The sequence below is a fragment of the Heterodontus francisci genome, chromosome 11 (assembly GCF_036365525.1).
Source record: "Heterodontus francisci isolate sHetFra1 chromosome 11, sHetFra1.hap1, whole genome shotgun sequence".
NCBI classification, from domain to species: Eukaryota; Metazoa; Chordata; class Chondrichthyes; order Heterodontiformes; family Heterodontidae; genus Heterodontus; species Heterodontus francisci.
Window position 1 is genome coordinate 84,219,313 of NC_090381.1, and position 12,668 is coordinate 84,231,980.

The window sequence follows — 12,668 nt, forward strand, 5'->3', positions numbered from 1 at the left end:
CAAGCATCAATCCTCTCATCAATCTAGTGAACTACAGTTGCAGGACTTGTTGCTGCTGTTGTTATTGACTTGGAAATTGGTGGTGAGATAAAACAGCATATTTTAAGGAACCTGACTTGGTAAGAATAACCAACAGGACTATGTACCAGGTAGATGACATGTGTATGCATGCCATAGAGTGTTGCCTGCCAACTTGTTCTATATTTACAGCTTGCCCATGCCAAACCCTCTTGCAGCCTTACAACTCTTCTTCAAATAGTGCCAAGGGATCTTTTATGTCCAACTAAGACGGTAAATGGGAACTCGATTAAATGCATCATTCAAAAGGTGGCACCTCCAACAGTGTGGCACTCTGCACTGAAGTGTCAGCTTTTATCATGTGCTGAAGTGAAGCTTGAACACATGACTTTCTGACCATCCTGAGCCTGCTTCACCATTTGCAAATGGACATGAGTTTTCCTAGTTAAAGTTTCTGCACACTTTTCCTCCATTATCACCCTTATTGCAATGTTGGGAAACAATAAATAATTAGCAACCTCACATGGACACAGCATTGAGAACATCATTGGTGATGATTTTAAATCTTTGTGAAACTTTGCATAGCTATCACTTTATTGTTTGCTGGTCCAGGGCTTCGCTGAAGAATTTTCCTACTGTTTATTATGAGTGCTGAAGAAATTGAGCTTGAAGAGGAACACTAGGTGAGTCACAGTACTCAGGTGAGTATGAAGCAATGGTAGAGGAGGAAGAATGAGAACCTGTTGGCCAGATTTTTACATGACTGCCGTCATTGGTCCTGTTTTCTCTCAAATGTAGCAGTACAGTGGAATTGAGCAGCTCCCTTGCTCTTCAGAGGGAAAGAAGATATGGATCACTCACCTGTTTCATACACATGTGGCTACAACAGTGCTAGCCTGACATAAGCCAGAGGCAGTAAAAGTTGAGGGTAGTGATTACCTTGCATGCCATTACAATGCCATACATATGTTGCAGACTATCAGGTGTCCTTGAAACAGATGGCAAACTTATACCAAAATAGCACAGAACTGTAAGTACAGCTAAAATTTGAACGACATACAGTATGTTCTCCTTCAAGAGCTCCCATGCAAATACATGATCTTTTGTACCCAGTCTTTATGCTACCCTAGCAAAAACTGGTTAATTGTGCCAGATATTCCTTTAAATACTTTTCCATGTATTCTGAGGCTCATATAGAAAAATAAAATGAGAAATGGGTGGAAGAGTATAAGCAAACTGTATAACGAGTGCTAACTACCGTATTTGCTGGACCATAAGATGCACTTTCCATTTGAAAAAAAAAGGTGACTGAAATTGCTGTGTGTCTTATGGTCCGAAGGTTACATCCAAATATTTCCGAAATATTTATTTTTGAAATCCTGGTACATCTTATGATCCAGTGTGTCTTATGGTCCGGCATATATTGTATGGAATGTAAAATTGTAATTGACTTCACTTAATTGGCAATTTATACATGTTCGGTTAGTGGGTTCAGGGGTCAATGCCTCTTAATAAGTGTTAACTTACTAATGAAATGAGATTGGAGAGTGTTAAACCCAATGCAATGTTCACCACTTCATCCATCCGTTCGACTGGCCGTACGTCTTTATTATACTTTTTGACGTCTAAAATATCGTTAATCAGCCTTTCCTCATCATTTTTACCGGAACACCCTACAGAAAAAAGGAAAAAGAATGCCAGTCATTTGAAATGTATGGAGAAATTTTCCCACCAGCTGAAATACCTTACCAACACGTGTATCAGAACGGCAATAGCTTGTGACCTAAAAAAAAAACCCTTCGTAATCATACTTAAAAAATGAAAATAGCAGCAAGACATTTCGTGTTGGGTTTTGATTTTCAGGCTGAACAACAATTAAACTCTAACTGACCCCAAACAGTCCCTTCACCAAAAATTAAACTTTGATTAACCTGGGACATGTTTACTTAACAATAATTAGACCTCAATGACTTAAAGAGACACAGTTCCAACTTAACAGGAGGATAATATCTAATGTGGACTAATAATTGAATAATAACATGCCTATCCTTATAAAATGGCATATTATCTGATTTACCATGAGTAGCATCATGGGAGAACCCCTGTTATTTACCTAATCAGTTTTAACATCATTTTTAAAGTTCTTGTCCCCAAAGTGTAATATCTTTTTGTGAATATTTAATTAATTTTAAAGTGGATTGTGCTTTGTAGTTTATTATGTATTTCTATAAATTACTGACTGTTTCCTTTATTTTGCACTGGTTTGAGGGACCATAGTTGTGTAACTAGAGAGATTCTTCATGTGCTCATTAGCTATTCTGATTAGTATTCAGAATAGTTGCACTTTTGTCTTGCAAGAATGTGGTATTGGGTAACTTTGGGGCTTCTTTTTAACCTTCCATGGTAACTTGTAGAATTCCAGCTCTGTAATTTTGTCAGAGATTCCTATCCCCTGCTTCCTCCAACCTCATCTCCAACAACAAGTGCAAAGAGTTTATGGATCTCTTTGTCACTAAGATTGAGACCAATCTTTGAGGTGCATCTGCTGCTTCCCTCCCTCTCTTAGCCCACTGGGCCAAACTTCCCCTATGGTTCCTCCCTGCCCTAGCCCTGAACTTGCATCTTTGTCTAGTTTCTCTCCAATCTCCCCTTGTCCATGAGACCCACCTCCTGCTCCCTTGACCTTATTCCCACCAAATGCTGAACACCAATGTCCCTTCCTGGCCCCCATGTTAGCTGATATTCTTAACCAATTCCTTTCTCAGGTACTGTCCCCCCCATCCCCTCACCTTTATATCTGCCATCATAATCCCACTCCCCAAACAAACTCACTCTGTACCCCCTCTGTCTTTGCAAACTGCCATCCCATCCTATCACCGACCTCCCTTTCCTCTCGAAAGTCCTTGAAAATGTTGTCTTCTAAATCCATGGTTATCTTTCCCAGAACTCCATGTTTGCACTCCTCCAATCAGGTTTCCATTCCTGCTATAGGGTGGAAATGTTCAGAACAAAGTCATAAATGACATCCTATGTGAGTGTGACTATGGTAAACAATCCCTCCATCCCTCTCAACATGTCTGCAGTTTTTGACATGGATTTTACCCTTGGCAGACGGGAGCTGTCCACCGACTGAAAAGTCAGTGGCTAACCCGCTTCCACTTGGTCTGAGGATTTGATCTGCATTTTGTGGGTCCCCGGCCTTTAATTGTTCTGAGGTGGGACATCTACCCACTTGAGCCAGTAAGTCCCGCCTAACAGAGTTGCTGGCCAATCAGCTGGCCGGCAGCTCTCTGTCCTAGCTGGGACTGCAGCCCAGCTTTGTGAGGAAGATGTCGGGGAACCCTGGAACACAGGTAAGTTTTTGTTGCCTCGCCGGGGGTGATTGGTTGGGTCCCAGCGAGGCAAGGGTGGTCAATTGGAGGACAGGGAGCATGTTGGGTGTTGGGGGTGATTGCGACAGCGGGGACGGCCATCCATTGGGCACAAGTCAGAGAGCCGCCTGCTTATAACTACCGCCACCCTGTGTAAAATGGTGGCGGAGGCTGGAGCGGATCGGGAAGGGCCCCCTGAGCCTCCTGCTCCATTTTACGCCTGCCCGCCCCCCCCTCCCCCACCTTCCTGCACTTTGGGGGGGGCGTAAAATTCCGGCCATGGTTGACCACACCATCGTCCTCCAATGCCTCTCCCCTGTCATCAAACTGGGCGAGAGTACATTCGCCCACTTCCATTCTTACCTATCCAGTCGTAGCTAGAGAATCACCTACAATGGCTTCCCTTCCCTCTTCCTGTACCATTATCACTGGAGTCTCCCAAGGATCTATCCTTGGCCTCATCCTATTGGTCCCTCAGCACAAAAACACAATGTCAGTTTCCTCATGTATATTGACAACGCCCAGTTCTACCTCACTATCACCTCCTTCCCCTGCCTCCGATTTGTCATGTTGCTTGTCTGACATCCAGTCCCAGATAAGCTGCAATTTCATCTAATATTAGGAATACCAAAGTCATTGTCTTTGGTCTCAGCCTCAAACTCTGTTCCCTAGTCACCAATTCCATCCTGATCACTGATTGAGGCTGAATCAGACCATTTGCAATCTTGGTGTCCTATTTGACCCTGAGATGATCTTCTGACCACATGCCTGCACCAAGACCGTCTACTTCCACCTCCATAACATTACAATCTCTGCCCCCACCTCAGCTCAACTGCTGCTGAAACCTTCATCAATTCTTTTGTAACCTCTAGACCTGACTATTCCAATGTTTTCCTGGCTAGCCTCCCATCTCCCACTTGCCATAAATTTAAGCTCATCCAAAACTTTGCTGCCTGTATCCTAACTTGCACCAAGTCATGTTCACCCATCACCCATGTGCTCTCTGACCTACATTGGCTCCTGGTACGGCAACACTTCAATTTTAAGATTCTCTCCCTCCATGGCCTCACCCCTCCCTATCTCTGTAATTTCGTCCAGCCCCACATCTGTTCAAGCTCTGTACTCCTCCATTTCTGGCCTCTTATACAACTCCGATTTTAATTGTTGCACTATTGGTGGTGTGTCTTCAGCCTCCTGTACTCCAGAAGCGCCCTAGCCAAGCTATTCCAGTACAGCTGCAACACTGGCATCTACCCGGCAATGTGTAAAATAGCCCAGGTATGTCCTGTACATAAAAAGCAGGATAAATCTAATCCGGCCAATTACTGCCTTATCAGTTCTATTCTCGATGATCAGTAAAGTGATGGAAGGTGTCATCGATAGTGCTGTCAAGTGACATTTGCTTAGCAATAACCTGCTGAGTGACGCTCAGTTTGGGTTCTGCCAGGGCCACACAACTCCTGACCTCATTACAGCCTCGGTTCAAACATGGATAAAGGAGCTGAACTCAAGAGAGTGACTGCCTTTGACATCAAGGCAGCATTTGACCGAGTATGGCATCAAGGAGCCCGAGCAAAACTGGAGTTAATGGGAATCGGGGGGAAAACTCTCTGCAGAATGGAGTCGTACCTCACGCAAAAGAAGATGCTTGTGGTTGTTGGAGGTCAATCAGTTCAGCTCCAGGATATCACTGCAGGAGTTCCTCAGGGTAGTGTCCTAGGCCCAACTATCTTTAGCTGTTTCATCAATGACCTTCCTTCCATCATAAGATCAGAAGTGGGGATGTTTGCTGATGATTGCACAATTTTCAGCACCATTCGCGACTCCTCAGATACTGAAGCATGCGTGTAGAAATGCAGCAAGACATGGCAAGGCATGAATCTCCCACTATCAACATCCTGGGAGTTACCATTGACCAGAAACTGAAATGGAGTAGCCATATAAATACTGTGGCTACAAGAGCAGGTCAGAGGCTGGGACTCCTGCGGCGAGGAATTTGCCTCCTGACTCCCCAAAGCCTGTCCACCATCTACAAGGCACAAGTCAGGAGTGTGATGGAATATTCTCCACTTGCCTGGATGGGTGCAGCTCCAACAACACTCAAGAAGCTCGACACTAGCCAGGACAAATCAGCCCGCTTGATTGGGAACCCATCCACAGATATTCACTCCCTCTACCACCGAATCACAGTGGCAGCTGTCTGTACCATCTACAAGATGCACTGCAGCAGTGCACCAAGGCTTCCTCAACAGCACCTTCCAAACCTCTACCACCTAGAAGGACAAGGGCAGCTGATGCATGGGAACACCACGACCTGCAAGTTCCCCTCCAAGGCACACACCATCCTGACTTGGAACTATATCGCCGTTTCTTCACTGTTGCTGGGTCAAAATTCTGGAACTCGCTTCCTAACAGCACTGTGGGTGTAGCTACCCCACATGAACTGCTGCGGTTCAAGAAGGCAGCTCACCACCACCTTCTCAACAGCAATTAGGGATGGGTAATAAATGCTGAAATAGCCAACAACGCCCACATCCTGTGAATGAATTAAAAAAAAGTCTCAAATTCCCTCCCTAAACCTCTCTGCCTCTCAATACCTCTCCCCTCCTTTAAGAAGCCACCTCTGAGAAAAGTGGGAGGAGGTGGGAATATATTGGGAAACCAGCACAACACATTTTTCTCACCCCCCCGCCTCCAAACCCACCTCCAAGGGCCTGGTAAAACTCTCCCCATTGTATGTGGAGCTTTGCCATTTTTCTGAGCCACCATCAAGCACTGTATAATTGCAATCACTTTTCTCGTGGAAGGTAGATTTATGAGCCTCAGCAATACTATTACTGTTCTCTTAGAATAGGATTTTTGTGTTGTTTATCATTTTCATATTTGAGAAACAACTTAGATAAACCAATCTCACATTGGTTCAATGCCCAACTGTTAGCTTCGGCCTGTTGTCGGGGTGGTCTGTTCACAACCTGTGAGGCAGGGAGGAAGTTGTCGAGCGAGGGAGCCGTGGTTTACTAAAGAAATTGAAGCGCTTGTCAAGAGGAAGAAGAAGGCTTATGTTAGGATGAGACGTGAAGGCTCAGTTAGGGCGCTTGAGAGTTGCAAGCTAGCCAGGAAGGATCTAAAGGGAGAGCTAAGAAGAGCAAGGAGAGGACACGAGAAGTCATTGGTGGATAGGATCAGGGAAAACCCTAAGGCTTTCTATAGGTATATCAGGAATAAAAGAATGACTAGAGTTAGATTAGGGCCAATCAAGGATAGTAGTGGGAAGTTGTGTGTGGAATCAGAGGAGATAGGGGAAGTGTTAAATGAATATTTTGCGTCAGTATTTACAGTAGAGAAAGAAAATGTTGTTGAGAATACTGAGATTCAGGCTACTAGGCTAGATGGGATTGAGGTTCACAAGGAGGAGGTGTTATCAATTTTGGAAAGTGTGAAAATAGATAAGTCCCCTGGGCCAGATGGGATTTATCCTAGGATTCTCTGGGAAGCTAGGGAGGAGATTGCAGAGCCTTTGTCCTTGATCTTTATGTCGTCATTGTCGACAGGAATAGTACCGGAAGACTGGAGGATAGCAAATGTTGTCCCCTTGTTCAAGAAGGGGAGTAGAGACAGCCCTGGTAATTATAGACCTGTGAGCCTTACTTCGGTTGTGGGTAAAATGTTGGAAAAGGTTATAAGAGACAGGATTTATAATCATCTTGAAAAGAATAAGTTCATTAGAGATAGTCAGCACGGTTTTGTGACGGGTAGGTCGTGCCTCACAAACCTTATTGAGTTTTACGAGAAGGTGACCAAACAGGTGGATGAGGGTAAAGCAGTGGATGTGGTGTATATGGATTTCAGTAAGGCGTTTGATAAGGTTCCCCACAGTAGGCTATTGCAGAAAATACGGAAGTATGGGGTTGAAGGTGATTTAGAGCTTTGGATCAGAAATTGGCTAGCTGAAAGAAGACAGAGGGTGGTGGTTGATGGCAAATGTTCATCCTGGAGTTTAGTTACTAGTGGTGTACCGCAAGGATCTGTTTTGGGGCCACTGCTGTTTGTCATTTTTATAAATGACCTGGAAGAGGGTGTAGAAGGGTGGGTTAGTAAATTTGCAGATGACACTAAGGTCGGTGGAGTTGTGGATAGTGCCGAAGGATGTTGTAGGGTACAGAGGGACATAGATAGGCTGCAGAGCTGGGCTGAGAGATGGCAAATGGAGTTTAATGCGGAAAAGTGTGAGGTGATTCACTTTGGAAGGAGTAACAGGAATGCAGAGTACTGGGCTAATGGGAAGATTCTTGGTAGTGTAGACGAACAGAGAGATCTTGGTGTCCAGGTGCATAAATCCCTGAAGGTTGCTACCCAGGTTAATAGGGCTGTTAAGAAGGCATATGGTGTGTTAGCTTTTATTAGTAGGGGGATCGAGTTTCGGAGCCACGAGGTCATGCTGCAGCTGTACAAAACTCTGGTGAGACCGCACCTGGAGTATTGCGTGCAGTTCTGGTCACCGCATTATAGGAAGGATGTGGAAGCTATGGAAAGGGTGCAGAGGAGATTTACTAGGATGTTGCCTGGTATGGAGGGAAGGTCTTACGAGGAAAGGCTGAGGGACTTGAGGTTGTTTTCGTTGGAGAGAAGGAGGAGGAGAGGTGACTTAATAGAGACATATAAGATAATCAGAGGGTTAGATAGGGTGGATAGTGAGCGTCTTTTTCCTCGGATGGTGATGGCAAACACGAGGGGACATAGCTTCAAGTTGAGGGGTGATAGATATAGGACAGATGTGAGAGGTAGTTTCTTTACTCAGAGAGTAGTAAGGGCGTGGAACGCCCTGCCTGCAGCAGTAGTAGATTCGCCAACTTTCAGGGCATTTAAGTGGTCATTGGATACACATATGGATGAAAATGGAATAGTGTAGGTCAGCTGGTTTCACAGGTCGGCGCAACATCGAGGGCCGAAGGGCCTGTACTGCGCTGTAATGTTCTAAAAAAAAAAAAAATCCTGGCCTGTTACCAGGCTCCTGCCTGTTGTCAGCCCTGGCTTGTTGCTGGACTCCTGCCTGTTGCCAAGCTTCTGCCTGTTGTCAGCTCTGGCTTGTTGTCGGGACTGGACTGTTGATGACCTTGGCCTGTTACCAGGCTCCAGGCTGTTTTCGGCCCCGGCTTGTTGCCAGGCCCTTGCCTGTTGTCAGTTCTGGCTTGCTGTTGAAACTGGCCTGCTGCCAGTGTCCTGCCGGATCACTGCTGGGCTCCCATCTGTTGCTGGGATCCTGTCTGTGGTCGGCTCTGGTATGTTGCATTTTTAGCCCTGGTCTGTTGCTGCGCCCCTGCCTGTGGTCGGCTCTGGTATGTTGCATTGTTAGCCCTGGTCTGTTGCTGCGCCCCTGCCTGTGGTCGGTTCTGGTATGTTGCATTGTTAGCCCTGGCCTGTTGCTGGGCTCCTGCCTGTGGTCGGTTCTGGTATGTTGCATTGTTAGCCCTGGCCTGTTGCTGGGCTCCTGCCTGTGGTCGGCTCTGGCATGTTGCATTGTTAGCCCTGGCCTGTTGCTGGGTTCCTGCCTGTGGTCGGCTCTGGTATGATGCATTGTTAGCCCTGAGGTGTTGTCAGCCCCAGCCTGATGCCTTTTATACTGCAGTGAGTTCTGGACCTTTTAATATTCCAACTACATTTGCTAAATTTGGCTGTCTCTGCTTCACTATTGTCTATAGGGCAATGATTTCTGTGGCCCTTTGATATACCCTACCTCTGAACTATATGACTTTTTATCTGCTGCAATAGCCCCAAGAAGTGTTGGGATTTATATCTACTCTTTTGTCCCTACATTGGTTGTATTTAGTTCTTTCCCTGGCTTAATATTCCTGATGCTATGGCCTTAGTTTTAAGTTCATTTTTTGTCTGTTATTTAAAGTATAAAAGCTTTTGTTTTTATCCTCAATATATTAATTTGTTTCATGTGATCACAATTGAAAAATATTATTGGTCATTTAATAAATAAACACAGTTTAATGCAAAGCTGATTCCTGTCGTCCTGAACTGACGTGTAAAATGTGCTAAAAAAACAGCTGCGACATACAGTTTCCTTTATGACTTTTCCTCATCTGTGCCCATTGCAGGATATTGTGAAATACACTAAGAGAAGCATTAGCTGAATGCTAGACTGGGTTTCTGATGTTGGTTATCGTCAACTCATGAACGATGATGATTAAATGTAGATGCTATTAGTGCTATAATGGTTAGCTGTCTGAGGACTGCAGGAACTAAACTGGAGCAAGTCGAAGATTAATCGGAAAACAACTGCACTCAAGTTTTGTGTATTGCATGGTTCTGTAAATATCACAAGTCCGAATTTAAAAAAAACTATAGTCAAAGTTACTTACCATGCTAAGTTTCTGTGCATGTCACTTGAAAGAAAACCTTCTAGGTTTGAGCATGACAAAGGAATTTCAGTTCTCATGCGATTAAAAGAACATTTCAATTTAAGCAGATTTAAAACAGACCAGATCAGAGAATGTTGTTAATTCAAACCAAGTGATTTCCATTAACACTGAAAACTTGAACAGAAACTTTCTTCAGTAATAAGACTTAACTTACCTGAATAAAACAGGCAGATGATAAGAAGGTAAACGGTGTGAATGTTCCACATTTAGATAAAAGTGATTCTGAACTTAAGAACTACTTTGTGCATTTGGCAGTTTGTACCAGCTTTTGTTTGAAGGGCACAGAGAATCTGAAACCTGATCCAGGGTTGAAACTGACAGAAACAGCTGCTGGCACAGATAGATATAGAATAAACTCACTTCCATGTGGAGGATCTGGAATCTCATAACATGTGTGGGGTATCGGTTGTGATGCATATTCCACCTGAAAACTATCTCTGATTATACAAATCAGTGCTCACATTCACTTCATGGTTTATGGAGCCCATCATTTTACTGTTCATGGCACTGGAAAACCTATCTGGCAATATCATAATCTTTGTGATTTTCTCAGGGTATCAAAATCAGTTATAAAAATGATAAAGAAATACAATATTCCACAAAAAATATAAAAAGGTAGCATTCGTAGGAAACTGTAAAAAATAGTTGATTGCATTTAACTTGTATTTATGCAGTGCCTTTAACGTATTAAAGCCTTCCAAGACACCTCACAGGAGCATTACAAAGCAAACTTTGACACTGAGTCACAGAAAGTGATATTAGGGCAAATGGCCAAAAGCATGTTCATGAGGTAGCTTTTAAGGAGCATCTTAAAGGAGGAAAGTGAGGTAGAGAGGTTTAGGGAGGGAATTCCAGATCTTAGGGCTTAGGCAACTGAAAGCACGGCCACCAATGGTGGAACGGTGAAAATTTGTTTTTTAACATTTAGATCTGTATTGTTTCATAAACAAGCCACCATCAATCACCAATCAATAAGCAATAGGATTTTGAGGTAAGATGAAAAACCCTCTCCAGCATCTCCCCTCCCCGAACAGATGTATACTGTTGCTGATCTGTTGAATAATGAAGTTGCATTCTTAAGCATTGCTGTAATTTCAAGCTTGATTTCTTGCAGTAAATGTTAAATTCACAATAAAAAATGTTTCTGGTAAAGGTTTGGCTGGCAGGTAATAGCTTACTATGAATTTCCAATTCTGGCCTTATTTTTAAATTTCAGCAGGCAGGCACAGAATACTCACAAATTATGCAAATTAGGCAGCTGAATCCCTCCTGCAGACAATGTTCTTTTTCATAATTTTAACGATTTAATTTTAATTTAGCTCCTTCTGAATCCCCTAATATTATTGTATATTTCTTTTCAGGAGGCCAAAAGGTTGCACGAGCATCTCCAGAATTGTTCACATTAATGTAAATTGACAGAATTTATAGATCATACACATGTGTTTCCCAATATGTACTCCGAGTTAGCAAGGCTGTGTGCTGGGAATACATATTTCACAGTCATTTGTCTTTTCCAGTTGACTGGACAAGCCAGAATCTTGCCTCCAGGTCCTTACCAACATCAGTTTAGCCAGCTTCTTGTGTGACTCCTGGTCAGCATGGCTGAGATCAGAAGTCACTATGTGGGGAATTGAGATCAGGAAGTCACCATGTGGGGAATTAATACTGATCAGCTATGACCCTTACAACAGGTCTACAAATTCTGAAAAGGCATAACTTTCATTTAACTGGCATCCGTTAGATTTCCTCGGGTGAACGTGCTAAGTTGGGGGAAGGCTAATTATAACAATATTAGGCAGGAACTGAAGAATTTAGATTGGGGGCGGCTGTTTGAGAGTAAATCAACATCTGACATGTGGGAGTCCTTCACACGTCAGTTGATTAGAATCCAGGAACGGCATGTTCCGGTGAGGAAGAAGGATAAGTTTGGCAAGTTTCAGGAACCTTGGATAACGAGGGATATTGTGAGCCTAGTCAAAAAGAAAAAGGAAGCATTCGTAAGGGCTGGAAGGCTGGGAACAGACGAAGCCCTTGAGGAATATAAAGAAAGTAGGAAGGAACTTAAGCAAGGAGTCAGAGAGCTAAAAGGGGTCATGAAAAGTCATTGGCAAGCTGGATTAAGGAGATTCCCAAGACTTATAATACGTATATAAAGAGCAAGAGGGTAGCCAGGGAAAGGGTTGGCCCACTCAAGGACAGAGAAGGGAATCTATGCGTGGAGCCAGAGGAAATGGGCGAGGTACTAAATGAGTACTTTGCATCAGTATTCACCAAAGAGAAGGACTTGGTGGATGATGAGTCTAGGGAAGGGAGTGTAGATAGTCTGGGTCATGTCGTTATCAAAAAGGAGGAGGTGTTGGGCATCTTGAAAAGCATTAAGGTAGATAAGCCCCCAGGGCCTGATGGGATCTACCCCAGAATACTGAGGGAGGCAAGGAAGGAAATTGCTGGGGCCTTGACAGAAATCTTTGTATCCTCATTGGCTACAGGTAAGGTCCCAGAGGACTGGAGAATAGCCAATGTTGTTCCTTTGTTTAAGAAGGGTAGCAAGGATAATCCAGGAAATTATAGGCCGGTGAGCCTTATGTCAGTGGTAGGGAAATTATTGGAGAGGATCCTTCAGGACAGGATTTACTTCTATTTGGAAACAAATGGACTTATTAGCAAGAGGCAGCATGGTTTTGTGAAGGGGAGGTCGTGTCACACTAACTTGATCGTGTTTTTTGAGGAAGTGACGAAGATGATTGATGAAGGGCAGTGGATGTTGTCTACATGGACTTCTGTAAAGCCTTTTACAAGGTGCCTCATGGCAGACTGGTACAAAAGATGAAGTCACACGGAATCAGAGGTG

General features: G+C 43.9%; 1 protein-coding gene across 1 annotated transcript in view; it reads right to left on the minus strand.

Moving 5' to 3' along the window:
- chrnd (cholinergic receptor, nicotinic, delta (muscle)) overlaps positions 1 to 10,023 on the minus strand; it is a 46,373-nt gene extending 36,350 nt beyond the window's left edge. The window contains exons 1-2 of the mRNA XM_068041666.1: positions 9,972 to 10,023; positions 1,546 to 1,691 (exon numbers count right to left, since the gene is read on the minus strand). Of these exons, the coding sequence (XP_067897767.1) occupies positions 1,546 to 1,691; positions 9,972 to 10,023 (198 nt within the window). The remainder of the gene's footprint in view (positions 1 to 1,545; positions 1,692 to 9,971) is intronic.
- Positions 10,024 to 12,668: the final 2,645 nt, after the last annotated feature.